Source organism: Amphiura filiformis, chromosome 7 (genome assembly GCF_039555335.1).
Source record: "Amphiura filiformis chromosome 7, Afil_fr2py, whole genome shotgun sequence".
In the NCBI taxonomy this organism is placed as follows: Eukaryota; Metazoa; Echinodermata; class Ophiuroidea; order Amphilepidida; family Amphiuridae; genus Amphiura; species Amphiura filiformis.
Window position 1 is genome coordinate 55,265,588 of NC_092634.1, and position 20,002 is coordinate 55,285,589.

General features: G+C 37.4%; 1 protein-coding gene across 1 annotated transcript in view; it reads left to right on the forward strand.

Moving 5' to 3' along the window:
* Positions 1-493: 493 nt before the first annotated feature.
* Positions 494-20,002, forward strand: part of LOC140157962 (proteasomal ATPase-associated factor 1-like) — a 98,341-nt gene continuing 78,832 nt past the window's right edge. Inside the window, exons 1-8 of the mRNA XM_072181209.1 lie at positions 494-611; positions 951-1,039; positions 2,240-2,338; positions 4,313-4,463; positions 13,613-13,810; positions 15,440-15,531; positions 16,178-16,293; positions 19,589-19,668. Coding sequence (XP_072037310.1) covers positions 494-611; positions 951-1,039; positions 2,240-2,338; positions 4,313-4,463; positions 13,613-13,810; positions 15,440-15,531; positions 16,178-16,293; positions 19,589-19,668 — 943 coding nt within the window. The remainder of the gene's footprint in view (positions 612-950; positions 1,040-2,239; positions 2,339-4,312; positions 4,464-13,612; positions 13,811-15,439; positions 15,532-16,177; positions 16,294-19,588; positions 19,669-20,002) is intronic.

The window sequence follows — 20,002 nt, forward strand, 5'->3', positions numbered from 1 at the left end:
AATGGTGTACCTCAGCTATCAGCTTAAGAAGGCTTCACAGTGTCAGAAGTAACTAAGGTATGTATTCTATACTAATATATAGGCTTACCTAGGTGAGCCTGGTATTCAAGGAGAGCTCAAATCTCATGGTCCAGATTCCAATGGTGTACCTCAGCTATCAGCTTCAGAAGGCTTCACAGTGTCAGAAGTAACAAAGGTATGTATTCTATACTGATATATAGGCCTATCTGGGTGAGCCTGGCATTCAAGGATAGCTCAAATCTCATGGTCCAGATTCCAATGGTGTACCTCAGCTATCAGCTTCAGAAGGCCTCACAGTGTCGGAAGTAACCAAGGTATGTATTCTGTACTGATAATGGGCCTACCTAGGAGAGCCTGGCATTCAAGGAGAGCTCAAATCTCATGGTCTAGATTCCAATGGTGTACCTCAGATATCAGCTTCAGAAGGCCTCACAGTGTCAGAAGTAACCAAGGTATGTATTCTGTACTGATAATGGGCCTACCTAGGAGAGCCTGGCATTCAAGGAGAGCTCAAATCTCATGGTCTAGATTCCAATGGTGTACCTCAGGTATCAGCTTCAGAAGGCCTCACAGTGTCAGAAGTAACCAAGGTATGTATTCTGTACTGATAATGGGCCTACCTAGGAGAGCCTGGCATTCAAGGAGAGCTCAAATCTCATGGTCTAGATTCCAATGGTGTACCTCGGCTATCAGCTTCAGAAGGCTTCACAGTGTCAGAAGTAACTAAGGTTAGAATTAATATTGCTACGGAATTGAAATTGCTACATGTATAAATAGAATTGAAATTGCTATAAATAGGCTATATATTCTCTTCTTTGTCCCCAGGCTTTGTCCCTTTGCATCGCCATCATATTCTGAAGTTCATAAGCTTATTAATAATAAATCTGTAATGTACTTGTTTGTCTGTTTGTTCGTTTAATTTTTTACAGAGAAGTCTCGTACTATCATTCCCAGACAAAATATTTCTACAAAGTTCACCGCACCCAGCACCTCACTTGCAGACATTCATAAGAGGAGTGTAAGTACATGTAGCTGTGTAGGAACATTGTTGTTGTCAGGGATGGCACTCAAATTTTTTTTTAATAAATGATTTTTTTTATCATAACAAGATTTTTAGAGGGGGTGATACCCCCTAGCCTTTTCCACGATCCCTCAAGTTCTCTAAAAAATTATGCCCGAGCAAGTGCTCTAATTGGATAGTGAAATTAGCCAGCACTCAACTTAGGCTAGCTACAACACTTGTTGTTATATCTTGCATTGAAGGGATATGCCTTATACAGTCATTTAATCCCCCCCCTGCAATTTTAAGCTTTTTAAAGGTTAATCAAAAGTTGTGATGTTAAACATTATGATGAGGTTAATGACTGCATAATTATGATTTTGTTGATGTTCAAATGACAAAATATCAATGCAATTGAAGTTTGTTTTGTTTTATTCTTTTCGACCACAATGCACTCCCCTTTCGGGGTCATGTATTGTTATGTCACAATAAAATGGCACATGTATTGAATTTTCCTTTGAACTACAACAAAATTATACCCAGCCATTAGCTAAGGCGACGTTACCATGTTCTATGTGTCCAACCGACCCAGATTTTGTCTTTTGGGGGAATTTTTATTAGCTGTATGCATATAAAAACAGTTTTAAAGTGGATAAACTAAAGTGGATTGATTCTGACTATTTTTTTTTTTAATTGAGAAAATTTTGAGAAAAATATTTTTGGAAATATTTTGTCTGATTTTTCAAGCATTTGGTGATTTGTTAGGGCTCATATTGAAATACCCTATCACGTTTTCACACAGAAAGAGGCAGGATTCCCCTCGCTAAGCGTGCGCTTAGGAAAGCTAGGTCATAAAACGGATGGATTATATGCATCAGTGATACACACTGCCTTTTGAGGTGGTCCATGATGAATGGGAAGAAAACAAACTGACTATGGCTCATCGCACAACCCAAGAAAGCGCGCTCCTAATTTAAGTGGCTAATTGCAGTGTTATATAATCACACAGGATTTTAACAAAAGAAGGCTAGCACAGGAAAGCTGCAGGATGGCGCACACCTTCCTGTGTAAGGGAATTTCAATATGAGCCCTTAAGTTTATTTATCCTATTCCAGAAAAAGAAAAAATCCTGACCTTGCGGCTGTACTTGGAAAATCCCCGTAGAACATGTTTGTGTTTTTCATTGCCTAATTTTAATTTATGTACTTTGTTAAACAGATCTGCAGTTTGGATGTTTCTTCTGGCGGAGCATTAGGAGTGTCGGCTAGTGATGATGGGACACTCAAAATATGGCAGACTTCTGATGGACTCGTTAGGGTAATATTTCATGTCATTTATGACACTCTTTGTTCTATTGTGATGTTGTAGCATTGATCTCAATTTTGTACTATTAGTACTATTCCCGGCAATAGTACCGTATTGACGCTTGAGTATAGTCCCACCTTGAGTAAAGTCCCACCCCAAATTAAATTTTTTTTTTTTTTTAAGTTATTTATTTTTTCGTTTGAGTGTCCCAGGACCTAGACCTAAATGCTAGATCATTCATGGTTGACCTAAAAAAAATCAAGATGTTTTGTATTTTTAATATGAAAATTGATAATTTGTATTCATGTCATACTCTATTAATGATTTCAAAATGCATTGAATTTGAATGCATTTTGAAATCATTAATAGAGTATGACATGAATACAAATTATCAATTTTCATATTAAAATACAAAACATCTTGAAATTTTTTATTTCTTTTAGGTCAACCATGAATGATCCTAGCATTTAGGTCTAGGTCCAGGGACACTACAAAACCAGAAAAAAAAACTTAAAAAAAAAAAACCGGGTGGGACTATACTCAAGTCAATACGGTAGTACTATTTTCCGCCATCATGGCAACAACCTAACTGTCTCGGTGTATGCACTGCTTTACGCAGAGATGCCATAGACACACAGACTCAGTTATGACTTATGTGTGTGACATTTCCGAAAATAGTGGTTTGTTGTGTAAATAATTTGGTAAAACTATATGTATGAGGTACATAAAACAAATATTGACTGCCCTTTTGAGTCGGTTTGCTTCAGGGAAAATAGCATGGACTTGATGAGATCACTCGATCTGGATCTGGATCAATTATCCTCCAATTATAAAGCAGATATCTGCATCACAGTAGCAATAGTTTTGACTATTCACCTCTTGGGCAGTCAATATTATACAAATATTGACTGCTATGAGGGGCATGGTTAATATTATAGGCCCAAGGTGATCTCACAAAGAAATCTTAACCATGTCCCGAATAAAGCAGTCAATATTTGTTTTATATACCGAATTAATATAGATTTTTGTCATCTGATTGGTTAAAAGGCCTATTTTATTGTTCATAGGCCATGGTAAAATTTACAAAGAAAGTTTTTCGTTATGAACCGATCGTGTCACCGCAAACTGGCAGGCATCGCGTTGGCAATTGCGTATGAAAAGTAACACGCCATCGAGCGCGTAATGCGCACACGCCATCGCGCGCGCCGATGATGTGAAAATGACTATTCATGGGAATAGTTCAGTTTTTATGTAATTCTTAAAAAGGAGGGCATAGCTAATTCAATGACTGCACTTTCAACCAATCAGATGACAGGAATCTATATATGAGGTATATAATTGTATACATGTACCAGAACACTCTAGACACAAGTCAACTATCACAAGGTCATAATCAAAAGTTGCGACTACCATTAGTTATGACTATGACTAATGGTCGACTTAGTCATGCAATCCTACTAGTCTATGTATCTACCTCGAGTCACCGGCACTAGCTGTGAAGTTCAACCTGTTCTGCATTAGGTAACTTGGCTACTTGGTGCGTGTACATACTTTTACACACACGATCAACATGCCTCATATGTACACGCAAGAAACTACGCTAAGCCAACACAGCACACCTCACCTTACTTAGGCTTTTTCATCGTATGTGTATGAAGCCCTCTTCAAGAATCTTCCATTTCTGTCTGTCTTGCGCATCCCTTGCCCAAGTGGTGCCTCTATATGCTATTAAGTCGCCTCGCCATCTTCATCTTTGCCTTCCTCTTCTATGCTTTCCTGTTCTTGGTTGCCACACGCTGAACTTCAAAGCCAGTGCCGGTGACTCGAGGTAGATATACAGACTATATCTATTGGCATATTTTCTCATCTGAAAAAGACAAATGGCATGCTCATCAACTTGCACACAATGTGTTTGTGTGTTTGTTATTTCTTTGTTTGTTTCTTTTTTCTCACATCACAATAAAACATATATTGAATGCTTCACAGAGGGATTTGCAAGGACACATTGGTGAAGCCAGTACCTGTCAGTTCTTCCCCTCCGGTATAGTCGTATTGAGTGGTGGCCTGGACACGCAACTCAAAATATGGTCTGCAGAAGATGGAAGCTGTCCCGTTACAATGAGGGGACATGGAGGTGGTAAGTATTTAGAGAGAATTCCTTGCTGGTAAAGATGTATTAGGCTATTCCATTTGAAATCCTTGCCTCCCCTGTGGAAGATTTAGCTAAAGTCCTCCACAGAGGGAGTATGAGTTTTGAATACAATAGACAATTGGGTATAACTTCCATTTGAAATACTCACTCCAGTTGTGTAAGATATGGGTAAAGCCATAACACAGGGGGAGTATGGGTTTCAAAATGATTAACTCTGACCAATTACATTTGAAAAACATACTCCCCCTGTGGAAGATGTTTCCAAAATCTTCTACAGGGGTGAGTGTGGATTTTACATGGAATAGCCCTTAACTCTCTTCATGGAGGTTTGGTCGGAGGTGCCTTAATATGTGTTTTCTGCCTCTGCCCCCTGAAGTGGAGGCACCATTAGTGTAACCTGGATTTTAGTGTGAAGGGACAAAGCCATATTGTCATCCCCATTTGTCAATTTTGTCCCATTTTTAGTCATTTTTAGGAAACTTTACTCTTTGCCATCCTCATTTTATCCCTGAAAATTTTCCATCTCTCTCCAGCTTCCCCCGGCTGAGTCCCTGGGAGGCACCCCATCTGTAGGGTTTAGTAGGATTCAGGGCGATTAGGGTGAATGAGCCAGCAGCAGAGGATGGTGGTTGTGTGCACATGCGACCTGGGTGGGGTAAGGGGCAAAAAAGAGAGGGCGCACATGGCAGGCGTGCTGAGGGGGCATAGTTGTGGGCTAGAGGATGGCTGTTGGTTGTCCGTTATAGCATGAGCGGGTGACCAACGAGTGTGAGAGGGATGTGCCCCCTCAGAAGTGAGAAACTTGCAAAATTAAGCCCCAATGGAAGCCATTTGATATGGTGGTCCGTTTTGGCACTATTATTGTATACAATTTTATTTTGGAAAAGCCGAAAAATGGTGAAATGAAAGCCCAGTTGAATCATTTGTGGACAACTTTTCACTATTATTGTATAAATTATTGCTTTAAACAAAGTTGCGGGTGTTCAAAGCAGTAGTGAAAAAAGATGACTTGTTAACCATATGCAGGGGGGTGTCTGAAAAAGTTGAAGCCATTTGGTGGACGGTTATGACACTATTATTGTGTAAAATTTTAGTTCAAAAAGTTAGATGTGTGAAAATGACGGCTTAATTAAAGTCATTCGTGGACCATTTTTAATTATTAGTGTAAATGAGTCTGTAATTATTGCTTTAAACATGAAGTGTACGGGTGTCCATAACAGAAGCGAGAACGGCCACTTACGAAAATTATGCAAAATGAAGTATATTTTTACACTATTATTGCTTTATACAAAAGAGGGCTCAAACTCAATTTGCAAATTTTAAATGTTACACTGGTCCACTCAACACTTAGACTCACAATTACCGGTATAACATGCATGGATTGATGTTGAAGTCAGCATTGAGTCTCGTCTTTAATACTGACTTTAGTGACAAAATGTCATGGCCCCTGCACGCATATCAGCGGGTCCCCAGTAATTTTCTCTGGCATTTTGGCCAAGGACCCTCCTTCAAGCATTGCCTAAAATAATCACCGGCCTACTTACTATTGACCCGGCTGTGCGTTTTTTTTAGACAAAGACTACTCAATTACGTGTAATTCAATGTTTTCTCTTCTCTATTTCTCTTCTCTTTTTCTCCCTGTTCTCTTCTCTTTTTCTCCCTTTCTCTTCTCTTTACTCTCTTTTCCCCCTTTGTCCTCTTTTTTGGGGGCCCCACAATTTTGATGAGACTTAGAACCAACAACCTTAGTAGGCTTAATGTGAACCATCAACTTGCGTATGTCAGTAGTTCAAAGGTCAGACAGACAGGAGAAAAAAACAAGACTAGTTCTCTATACTAATTGAAACATTTTCTTTTCTCTCTTTTTTCTTTTTATTCTGGATAACTCTCTTTATACAATGTACTGGGCTCCAAAGAAGTCCAGATAAACAATATTTACAAAATGTACTAAACGTTGTTAACATTATTTACCTCTTAATGATTAAAATATACAAATAACATGCATACAACATGGTTTGTCTACATGTTCGCAGCGCAATTGCATAAAAGCACTGACCTCGCTACCACACTGGACGTGACACAAGGTACAGAAGAAGCATATAACAACTGCATAATTATATTTGCTTAAAAAGTTACCTTTTTCAGAGTCTTGGTTAGCAGCGCCGTAGCTTGTGACACCATCATGTCGTGATGGTGTCGCAAGCTACGCTGTTGCTAACCAAGACTCTGAAAAAAATAACTTTTTAAGCAAATGTCAAAAAGTCCAATATTAGTGTCCACGCTGCTAACTGCATATATACGAGGGGTATCAAAAGTTTTAGAAATCGCCCAGAAGCGAAAAAGAGCTATATCAATGAAATTTTGTCAGTGCAATCACTGGTCCTTATGTACACTATGGTGCAAAATGGCCTCATAAGTATGTTTACTTTTTTTACAGGCGACGCTAGATGCTAATAACCTGCTGCCCCAGTTACTGCGCATAAACTGCAAGATTGAGAAAATTGAGGCAAGCAACGTTATTGAGATCCTGCATTTGAAGGGTTGCAGTGCCTAGAAAATCGATGATGAAATGAAAGTTATCTTCGGTGGTGATTGTGATATTGTCACTGTTGCTTTTTGGAAAATGAATTTTTATTTCATCACAGATTTTTTGGGCACTGTAACCCTGAAAATGGAACTTAATCATGCTACATGCCTCAATTTTTTCCATTTTGCTGGTTATGCGGTTACATAGGCAGGTACTGACATCTAGCGCCTGTAAAAAAAGTAAACATTCTTATGAGACCATTTTGCATCATAGTGTACATAAGGACCAGTGATTGCACTGACAAAATTTCATTGATATAGCTCTTTCACTTCTGGGCGATTTCTAAAACTTTTTGATACCCCCTCGTATTTTCAACAATCACAAACATGTCAATTCACTTCTTATTTAATTGGTATTGTGATTCACTAGCGCTATGATCCCCTGATTACCCTGAGTGGAATATTTTCTTGGCGATTCTTTTGGCGGCTACATATCTTGTTGCTCGAAATAAATGAAGCCAAAGTGTACAGGAAAGGATTAATGGAGGAATTGATTGGTAACAGAAATGTTGCTATCCAGACGTAGGCAATTGGGTTGACCTCAACTGCCCCAGCCTGGACCAGGATTGACAATATGCCTACTGGCACCCAGCAACAAAGATCTGTAAAGACTATGAGAAATACTTTTGTAGACATTCTGATTTCTTCGTTTAAGTTCACAGAACGGCCAGCTTTCCTAGCAGTTTGCCTGGCAGAGAGAAATATAGCTATGTAACAATAACCTACAACAAAACATAATGCCAGATTAAGGACTGTGAATATGGCGATTGAGAAGTACATAGCGGCCTTGCTTCCTGTACGTACAGTGTAGGAATCTGTTTTTCAATATAACTGTAAAATCCCGATCGATATCTACCGGTATGTGTTTCTTTTGTAGTGTAAGCAATTTGTCTTGATATGGGTAACCCTACACACATTTCTGAGACTGCATAGATATCGGGATTGCCATATGATAACGCAAAAGATGCAATGCTTATGCCTAGTGCTAGGAACCACAGCAGGGCAACCAAAACACGGGCAACTTTAGTACCAATTCGATGCCTACTGAATGTGTACTTCACCCCCAGAAACCTATCAATAGTGATCAGTGTTATGAAGAAAGCTGATGCCTCACTGGATAATACAGACAAAGAACCAGCTATTCTACACAGCACACTTGATCTCCAAGATTCAGAAAAGGATGGGAAATAATGTGTGTAGTATGCATCTGCTGCAATTAGGATTACCAGATATATGCCCATACAGAAATCAGATATTGACAGGTTTGTGATTAGTAAAAATTGTACTTTGTTGCTTTGCTGTTTATGCTTGTATTTAACATAACAGGCCAAAATATTGCCAAGTATAGCGAGAGCACCTACGAACCATATAGCTATACGAAGACCACTATATGGCAACAAACGCTTGCATGTAAGGAATGGTGATGGTGCTTTGTTAGATTTACAATTTGTCAATGTAAAACAACATGTAGAAGGGTCACTTACAATTAAATCTACTGTTTCATGCAACCCTGCAAATGTATTTGGCTCAATCCATAAAAGCGGATTGTCACGCAAGTCAAGGTTTTCCAAATGGGAGCAATGCAATAACAGTTCAGCAGGAATTCGAGCCAAGTTATTAAATGACAGGTTCAGATATTGCAATTGGTTCAAGTTGTGAAAAATATCTTGTGGAAGGAACTCCAACTGGTTGTGATCAATATCAAGAAATCTGAGTTCAGTTTGATTTTGAAATGTGCCAGAATGTAATATGGAAATGTTGTTGTGTGACAATGACAAATGCATCGTAAATTTCGAGGGAATAATATTCGGTAATTTGAAAATAAGAGTGTTTTTAAATAATTCACTGAAGGTACCAGGTTGTATCTCAGTTATATGATTATTTGAAAGATCTAACTTATTCAAGTTTGTCAATTCACCAAATACACCAGGTGTTATGTTATTGAGATGATTTTTTGACAGGTCTAACACTCTCAATCTTGTCAAGTCACTGAATACACCAGGTGTTATGTTATTGAGATGATTTTTTGACAGATTTAACTCTCTCAATAATGTCAAGTCACTGAATACACCAGGTGTTATGTTATTGAGATGATTATTTGACAGGAATAACCATTCCAAGCTTGTCAAGTCACTAAATACACCAGGTGCTATATCATCAAGATGATTATTTGACAGGTATAACTCTTCCAAGCTTGTCAAGTCACTGAATGCACCCGGTACTATCTTATTGATATGATTATTTTCAAGGGATAACCGTTTCAAGTTTGTCAAGTCACTGAACACACCAGGTGCTACCTCAGTAAGATGATTGTTTGAAAGATATAACCCTTCCAAGCTTGTCAATTCACTGAATGCACCCGGTGCCAACTCAGTAAGATTTTTATCTGTAAAGTGTAACCATTTCAGCATTGCCAATTCATTAAATACACCAGATACTATCTCAAGAGTAGTACTGGTATTTGAAAGGTATAACACTCTCAAGCTTGTTAATTCACTGAATACACCAGGTGCTATATTATTAAGATGATTACAGGAAAGGTTGACCAATTCCAAGCTTGTCAATTCACTGAATACACCAGGAGCAATTTCATTCAGATGATTGTTTGAAAGGACTAAACGTACCAAGCTTGTCAATTCATTGAATACACCGGGTGCTATCTCGGTGAGATGATTGTCATGTAAGAATAAATACTTGAGAGCTAGTAATTCATCAAAAACTCCTGGTTGAAGATGCTGAAGACTGACATTATTCAGATGCAGAAATTCTAAAACATCGGCAAACATGAAGAACGCTTGTGGTCTGATGACATATAAAACGCTGTCAGCCCAATTTAGATAGCTCACATTAGATGGGTATGGGATTGTAGTCTCAGCTATGTCTCCATTTGTACAGTTGCTGGTTACTGTGGTGTTACCCAGGATACAGGTGCAGTCTTTGGGACATTGGGTGTTACATCTTGTACCAATACCATAGGGTTCAAACACTATATAAAGCCACCACCAATCAGTAATATTTTCCTGTTCACATGTAATGATTCTAAACTTTTGATCCTCCACTGCAATGGTTTCGTTACCAAGCGCTGTAAAAATTACCAGCAGTAGTACCATACATGCAGAGATTCCACAGCAACCATGCCAAGCCATAATGGGAGTGAAAGTCAGGCAAAGAAGATTGATATTGTCCAAAAGCTTGAATACTTATGTGCCTCTGTTCAGTACAATTACAGCACTTAATGTTAAATGGGTGTGGCAGTCAGTGTAAAATAGATATCACAATACTACAAGTCTTAATTCTTCATTCACTGCCCGTGTATATCGACAATGATCCTCTCAGCGGTGTGGCAGTCAGTGCATTTATTGGTCTAAGTAAATCTGATCACAACACTCGGAATATTAAGTCTGCTTCAGTTCACCTCTTGTGCGACACTGCACCGCTCTCGATAATAGTTGAATGTATTACGGGTGTAGCCGTCAGACTATTGGTCAACATTGGTATAGAAACATTGATCACCTCACTATAACAGTGAAACATGCCCATGACAGTCAGTGATTGTATAGTAATGAGTATACTCTGTCCATGGTTGATATATGAAGTAATTCCACACAGGCAACTTACTATGTTTTAATCACATATCACACTCACGTACCCTAAATCACAGTCTTCTACTGAGCATGTGCCATAATACAATTGTGATTTACAATAGTTGAATGCGACACAGGTGTAGTCGTCAGTGTATTGGTCAACATTGGTATAGAAACACTGATCACCTCACTATGAAGATAAACTTCTAAAAATAGCCACTCATTCAATGAAAGTAGATTTTATTTCACACATCAGGCAGGACAGATTATAGCAATATCATTATAATTACCACTAAATATCAGTATACAGGATGTAAAGAAACAAGCGATAAATTGGATTAGCTTGAGTGGATAAGGGCATGACATTGATCCTTTTGTTTTTGCTATGATGGCATAAAGTTTACACCTATCATCAACAAAAAGTTGAAATTGTATACAAGTCCTGTCATGAGAGGTATGATTTATAGTCGCCCTCTAACTCCAGTTGTTAAGGCGATTTTCCAGAGATTTTTGGTACAAAATATTTTGTCGAACTGCACCACCAAACAGTCAACAGTAACGTATAGGCTAAATTGATCATCATACATTTATCTTATGTCTATTTCATAAAGCATGTAAATAACTTGCTCTCTAAGTATTAATTGCTATCTGCCCTGTTTGCTGCTAGTGTACAACCATGCAGAATTCAGCAGCCTGACTCACACGATGAGAATAATAATACGGAAGGAATAAAAATACAAAATGTACTTCCATTCTATCTTCATTTTGATGAATATTTTGTCTTTAGCAGATTTATTTCACGTTTGCCAGCAAACACAAGGGCACGGATCCTTAATTCTTGCTGGGATTTCAGAGGAGGGGGCTCTCTATTTGCACATGAAATTTACCCCAAGGCAAAGGAGTCCAAGTGCTACATTAGGCCAGTGATCTTTATGGTATGCTTGTTCCAAAAATGCAAAAATCTGAAGTGATAAATTTGAGGGTGTTTTGATCATCACTGATAAAACTTTATAAAGTACAGTTGCACATAAATATGTGATATTAGGTTAAAATCAGCTCAGTTGCACATAAAATTGTGATTTACAACAAAACTAGTGCTAAAAAAATGGCAACTTGTTCAATATGAGTTGATTTGATTGCACACAGCAAGTAGAACAATATCAAGTTGGCACAGTTGCAAACAAAACTGTGATTTGCGACAAAAGTAGTGCAAAAAGAATCGCAACTTGTTCAATATGAGTTGATTTGATTGCGACACAGCAGACCAGGCAGCGTATAACAATATCATAATATTAAGATAATATCACCTTACATGGTGTAAAGAAGCAACAACAAAAAGTTTTAAGTTGATTAGTTTGAGGGGATATGGGCATGACATTGATCCTTTTGTTTTTGCTATGATGGCATAAAGTTACACCTATCATCAACAAAAAAGCTGAAATTGTATACAAGTCTTGTCAAGGGTAGAAGTTAGTAATAATTTATTGCCTACTGCCAATTTTTAATCAGTGACTATCAGCACAGTTGCACGGAAGTTACAGTGATAATATTAATAAGGTAATAATTATGTTGTGGAAGAATTTAACAAATTAATTGAAACACTATATCAATTTTTGCCTTCTAGACAAAGGGTGCAACCACTCATCTTTAAGTCCAAGCCAAAAATTTTTTAAAAAGTTGAAGTTCATATACTCCTTGTTGTCTTCAAATACACAGCAATAACCACTCTGTTATATACGGTCCACAACTTATGAGTTCCCCCTAATACTTTTTAGAATAAGTCAAAAAATATTGTACAAAATGTAAAAATGTAAAAGATATGTATAACCCTTTGTTTTACACATGTGGACCAATTTATAGCGTCACCGTCATTGCGTTCAGTCACAATGGTTAATTGTGTAAGAAAAGAGGACGTTTTAAAAGTTGCACCTGAGTCCATAGCAGTCAGGTTTTCTTTAACAAACACATGAATAGACCTGGCCTACTGTATTGTTTGAGGGTTGACTCCTATGGACTCAGATGCAACTTTAACACCGTTTAAAACGGTCTTTTTTTTACATAATGAACCATTGTGACTGAACGCAATGACGTGTGACGCTACAATTTGGTCCATATGGGTAAAACAAATATGGCTACACAAACCTTTTTACACGTTTGCATTTTGTCAAATATTTTTCGATTTATTTTAAAAAGTATTTAGGGGGAACTTATAAGTTGTGGACCCTATATATCAAATTCCAAGATCTAACCTTGTTTAGTCATGAACATTGCATCTGCTGAGCCTGTACATGGAATGCACTCCTGCATCAAATCCCAGGAATTGTGAAACAGGCCAAAAAAAAAAAAATATAGGTACCAACCAGTCAGCTTTATAATACTGATAAAAGCTGTTTATACCTTGATTTGTCTTTTACATTAAAAAACAAACCTATAAACAGTTGTTGTTTTTACTTTCAAACAGTTTTTGTTGTTCCTTTAATTTCATTGGCTCTCCGTAAAAATGGCCAAAGGGTGGACATACATGTACTAGTAAATTACTTGCAAACATGATTTTTCCTGGGGACAAGGGGGGAGTATTCAAGTTTGGATATGGTAGGGGTGCGACACTGAGAATTTGAAAGGGGACCCATCAATAGCTATCAATATACCAATTTTGCAAGAAAATAGGACCCATCGATATTCCAAAATTCAAAATTTTCGGCCAAATTTAACATAAATTGTCTTAATTTTTACAAATTTTTTTGGGAAATTTCAAAAATGTTGGCTACAATGAGGCAAAGTTGGGCTTTTAAAAAAATTTTAAATTTTGAAAAAAGACCCATCCAATATACCAAAATTGGCCAAGAAAAATTGGCACCAGTAGAACAAAGATGAAATAACCACAGATAGTAATAATACCCCTGGTAGACATGTCTAACAAATACATTTGTGATTTTCTCCTTCTTTACATGTATAATTTTCAAGCCATTCGTAGCACTGATGTAGTGGACAAAGGGCGAAACATTGTGTCGTGTTCCAGCGATGGATCAGCAAGGTTATGGGACTGTGGACAGTCTAAGTGCCTAGCAACAGTATACAAAGGAGATTGTCCTGTCAATGATTGCGCTGTTGGCGTTGCTAGCAACTCTGTGGATTTAGGGACTCCTGCAGATTCTCAATCAAGTAAGAATTGGACTGTTCTATTTAAAATCCACACCCCTCCTGTGGAAGATTTTGGAAATATCTTTCACAGTTGGAGTATGAATATTAAATTAAATGAACACAATAGCAACTCCATTTGAAACTCACTCTCCCTCAGTGGAAGATTCGGTTGAATCTTCCTCAGAGGGTGTATGAAATTCAAATGGCACTGCCTCATGTGTTCATTCCATTTGAAAGTCAAAAATCATTTTCAAAATCTTCCACAGGGGTTGGGTGGGTTTTAAATTGAATAGCCTGTTTGACCCGGCCTGCAAACTCAGGATTGCTACACTTTTTCAATGTACTTTCGTTTTGAAAAAAGGGTGCAAAGAAAATTTGGCTAAAGCGGGATTCGAACCAGCAACCGCTGGTTTGCGTGACTAGTACACTATTATCTGAGCTATCCAGTCCTATGATGGACGGCGATCCCAGTTACCAATCTTTGCTCAGGCGCTGGTCAGAGCCATGAAACCAAACTTTTCAAGTGGCCAAGGAACACGCCCACTTACGATACAACCTGGGAAGCGACTAATGAAGATGCAATGAAGATGCAGTGTTTAAATACTTATAGTAAAAAATATATACAAAGAAACTAACCAGGGAATAATATTATCAGCGTTGTAGCTATGGTAGGCGTCCCTGCCCACCACTGACGCTGTCTGCCTGGCACAAAAAAAATATATTTTAAAAAAAAATTTAAAATTAAAAAAAAATTTTAATGATTTTTTCATCATAAAAAGAGCAAAAAACAATTTTTTTAGGCGGTGATACCCCCGGAGCTCATTCCCCGATCACTCGCATTCACTTAAAAGATTGTGTCCCGAGTCATTCATGGACTTTAGCAATATAGAGCCCATCAGTAAAATCAGGCTAGCTACAACCCTGAATATTATAACCTGGTCAGTTTCTCCGTTAAGTGGTATGCAAGTGTGAAAATACTGAATTGGGCTATTCCAGTTGAAATCCATACACCCCCTATGGAAGACATGACATTAATCTCCCACACAGGAGGTGTAGATTACAAAATGGAGTTACACATTCAGGTAACCCCATTTGAAATCTACACCCCTGTGTAGAATATTAAGGTCATATCTTCCATAGGGGTATTATGTGACGTCCCATGTCAAAAAGAGGCACTTTGGGGCAGGGGTCGTAAATGAAGAAATATGAAGGGGGTAATTTTTTCGCAATTTTTGGGTTTGTTGCGAATTTGTAATGTTATTAATGTTTAAAATATTGTCTGATAGTTTCAGATCGGAATATAACTGGTATCTTAACATTCTCAATAATATTTTTAAAGGCCGATATCTCAGTTTCCAATTTTATAATACCATAACTTAGGAAGCTCAATATCTTTGCTTAGGAATGTCCGATTACTTTTGGGGTAAACAGCATTGTGGAGCAAAATATCTCTATATTTGTAAAAACTTCAAAATTGATAACCTGCCCAAAAGTGTCTCCTTTTGACATGGCATATCACATATGGATTTCAACTGGAATAACCCAAAAGTTGTATTAAGAATACTGCAAAGTGCTTTAGAAGACAGGCAGCTTTGCATTTACATTAATTATTGTTTAATATTTATCATATTGTTTGTTATTTGACTACAGGGGACAGAGAAGTGGGCACCCAAGACAAGCTGTTGTTATTAGCAACAGAAGGTGGGGAACTTGCGGGAGTAGGACTGCACAGTAGGACAAAGGTAAAAGATGATATTTGACTGAAAATGAAAAGACTTGAGGAGGGCTACATCCGACAGTGGGTGACACAGCCTGTGAGGTGAGGTGAGGTGAAAAGACTTCACTTGGCAGAACAGAACTTCCCACAAAACTTAAGGGCTCGGATAACAATGTTTGCACGGTATTTTTGTAGGGTATGAGAGCACATCAGATATATCGAATTGCATTCTGAATATGAAGAATGTCCTTCTGATATCAAATAATTTTGATTGTTTGAAATTCGCAATGTACTGTATTCATTCCAATAAGCGCACAGGGCGCTTAACAAAGTCATTATGGGTGGGCGCTTATTTTTTACATGGTTTACCTAAACAGGCGTTTATTAGAGACAAATTTACGTACGTTATAGTAGCTTTTCTGATGCTGAAAATATATTGCATGTTTACACAGGATTTCTAATCCCCGAGCTATTTCACTGTATCGATGTCTATCCGTCACTTCAACATTAATGTTACCCTTAAGCAAATTGAAAATACCCTGGGTGGGCGCTTATTGGGGCATGGGCGCTTATTGGAACGAATACGGTAATACAAATGCAAACAACCGCAATTGCATGTATAATGAATGCGTAATTCAAGTTTATCATTAGTGTATTTTCCATCTTTTCAGATTTTCCAAGTAAGCAGTACGTCAGCCTTTAACTGTTGCACCTGTGTATCACCAGACACAGTTATAGGAGGGACAGAAGATGGCAAAATATATGTTATAGACATCAGGAATACAAGGTATATAAAAATTGTTGTCTGCATCACATACTGTCATATCTCAAAAGGCTCCCTTGTGTGATTTTTATTATCATTGTTGCATTTCATAATGTTATTTTATATTTCAACGTGCTTCTTTTCTTTATGAATGGACTCAAGATTGTAATATTGTGATAACACTTCAAAATTAATATATGAAGTTAATTTTACTAGTGTAAGGCATCACAATTAGATGATAATAATAAAAAATCACAAAAGGCAGCCTTTTGAGATACGACAGTATGGGAAGCAGACGACGAAAATGTAGATGTAGATTTATTAAAAGCTACAAATAACCGTACACTCACAAGAATCTGAAACATGCTCATCTGTCAGTACACAGTTCTTTAACCCTAATAGATTACACACATAGAATATGACCTCTGAGTGTGGTAGGTACAAAACTTCATAGTAAGGTCAACTATTGAGCTTTGCTTGTTGAATGCAGGTTAAGGGGGTTCGAAACGATGTTTCTGGAAAACAGAAACTGAATTTAGAACCATTTGAATAGATTGAATAAGTTAAGCTAAATACACTGAGCAAAATAGTTTTTGTTTGAAGGAAATCGGACATACGGTTGTCAAGATATACATGTTTTTAGTTTCTTTGTATTCTATTGTTTTTGCCAATATATTGATGAAGTTAATGAGAAAATTGGCATAATGTGCTCATGAATATTCATGTTTGCCAATATTATACCAATATCTTATGAATAAACCTTCATACTACTTTTATTTTATATGATTTTGACATGAAACTTTGCCAATGTGTTTCTATGGCCTAAAACATTAACATGTGATTTTACCGCCCATCTAATTTGCATATTTGCATAATTAATTAGCATTATACTTAAAGCTAATTAATTATGCAAATATGCAAATTAGATGGGCGGAAAATCACATGTTAAAGGTTTAGGTCATAGAGACACATTGGCAAAGTTTCAGGTCAAAATTTAAAGGTAAAAGTAGTATGAAGGTTTATTCATAAAATATTGGGAAAAAATTGGCAAAAATTAATATTAATGAGCACATTTTGCCAATTTTCCTCATTAACTTCATCAATATATTGGCAAAAAAACAATAGAATACAAAGAATCTTTCAACAGCAATATCTCAAAAACCGTTTGTCCGATTTAACTCAAATTTTGGAATTAAGATTATTTTGCATATCTCTCTGCAACAAGTCTATTTTAATCTCAATCAGAGCAACTTGATTTTGCCTTTCGTACCACCTTAATATTGAACTTTTCCATTTCCGATGATATCATCTTGGCTCATTGCGAAATTTGCAAAGTTCTTATCATCGTTGGGAAGGAAAAAGCTGCGATTTTCTGTGATTTTTTGTTTTTAATGGAGGGGTGGGTGAGCAGGCCCATAGTGAGGGGGTTGCACACACCCCCCCCCTGACAATTAGAAAAACTTATTTTTATATGTAAAAAGATATAACATCAGCCCGTTTTAAAGCCCCCGCAACCCCTAAAATAAATCCTGGCTACAGGCCTGGGGGTGGGACAACTGGGAGATTTCAACAAATCTAGCACTGACTGGCTCATTGCTGGAGAAGATACAATGCATTTCTTCCATTTCAATTTTCTGTACTGCTTTGCTATCTAGTGCAACCATAGTGACAAAAAGTACCTCAATGAACAGAGCACATCCAGATCTTGCAAAATATGTTTATTTTTTGACTATCAACCCATGTTTAGCCAACATGAAAACAAAGGGAACCTGTATAGGACTGTGATTTCATGTAATGAGATGATGCATCATATTGCAAAGAGTTTTGAGAAGGGTAAGATATCTTCTCCGGCTCAATACTGCCTGATATCTTCTGAGATCTATCTACTTTCCATATATCCCATAATGCATTATCCTCCTGCGATATATTCAAGATCGTGTTCTAAAATATCAGGTAATGTCCGCAGGTTTCACACGCTGCATTCAAAATTACTCAATCCGCTTATATAGTGCATGATGGGATAGGAGAAAAGGACTATATAGTGTGTCGCATCTAAATTTGAGAGTAACACCATGTTGGATTTGGCAGTGGCAGTTTTTTAAGGTTGGTCTTAACCCTGGAATTATGGAAAATTTCGGGCTTCATAACTGCTAAATTATTGATCTAAAGAATATAAAAGTATACATTTTTAGAATGGAAATGACTTGATGAATTCATCTGTGAGGTCCAATTTGGGCCAAAATGCTCATTTTGGAGAAAATCACAAAAAAACAGGTTTTTGGCCCAAATTTTTCGTATAACGTAACAAAAAATTGTTTGGCCAAAAATTTTTTTTATTAATTTTAAAAACTAGATAAAAATATCTAGGACTGTTTTTTACTTTTTGAATTTTGACCAACTTTGAGAAATTTGCACCAAAATGGTCAAAAAATGCTGCCCAAATTTCAAATATTTTTGGTGAAGTTGGTCAAAATTCAAAAAAATGAAAAAACAGCTCCTAGATATTTTTATCTAGTTTTTTAAAAATTAATAAAAAAAAAATTTTGGCCAAACAATTTTTTTTGTTACGCTATGCTGAAAACTTTGGGCCAAAAACCTGTTTTTGTGATTTTTTCCAAAATGGGCATTTTGGCCCAAATTAGACCTCACAGATGAATTCATCAAGTAATTTCCATTCTAAAATGTTACTTTTTATATTCTTTAGACTAATAATTTAGCAGTTATGAGGCCCGAAAGTTTCATAATTCCAGGGTTCAGACCACCCTTAAATTGTACGCGCTAATCCAATCCTGTGATTACACACAATCAGGGTCAACTGTCTGTACGCTTGTGATGCAATTGCGCAGCACCTCAGTTCAACGCTGATGCATGGTAAAAATGATCACTGGCAATTAAAAAAAAAGCGCAGTGATTTATAGTGCGCTACGCACAGGCACAATGCCTAGCCGTTGATCCACAAGCCTCATCACACGTCACAGGCTGTCGCTGACCACGACAGCCCCACATCATTCCAAAAACCATTAAAGAACAACACAGGGACTTGTAGCTAAAAAGACCACACCCTAGACATGCCACAATAGACCTTCGCAGCCAGGATCATCCCCCCGAGTTTCGTACAGGTTACAACGAGACAATTAGCAGTAAGTTCCTTGTCCAGAGGAATTTCAAGCTAACTCAATGTTTTACACATACTAGCCTTTGCCAGGGTTTGAACCCGCTATCAACCAGTGAACTGTCCAGAATATATGCATGAATGATATAATCACAACTTTCTTATTCTTCTTTTCATTCAAATATTTTATTTTGTGTTAACTTTCAGCGAACCCAAACAGATAATCCAAAGATCATCACCAGTGCTATGTGTCAGGGCATTCAAAGAAGGATTCATTGCTGGAACAGGTGAGCAGTATGCATACATACACCCTACCCCCCCCCACACACACACACACCCTCTTGTACAGTGTGTCGATTAGGGACACTTGCTTAAAATTGCCAGTTTTCAATTCTAGCCATGCATGCACAGTGGATTCGATATGTAAGAGTTTGTAAGATTTTACAGCGTTAGGGTTAATGTGGGCCTCAATGAAGGGAAACATATGTTGATTAACCCCAACACTGAAAAGGCTTTTTGGTGCTGGAAAAGGAAAGATTTTACAGTGTTAGCATTAGAAGGTGGATGTTGGTTTATAATGTGATTTACACACTGCTTTACATCCTGACTGATTCCAGCAAA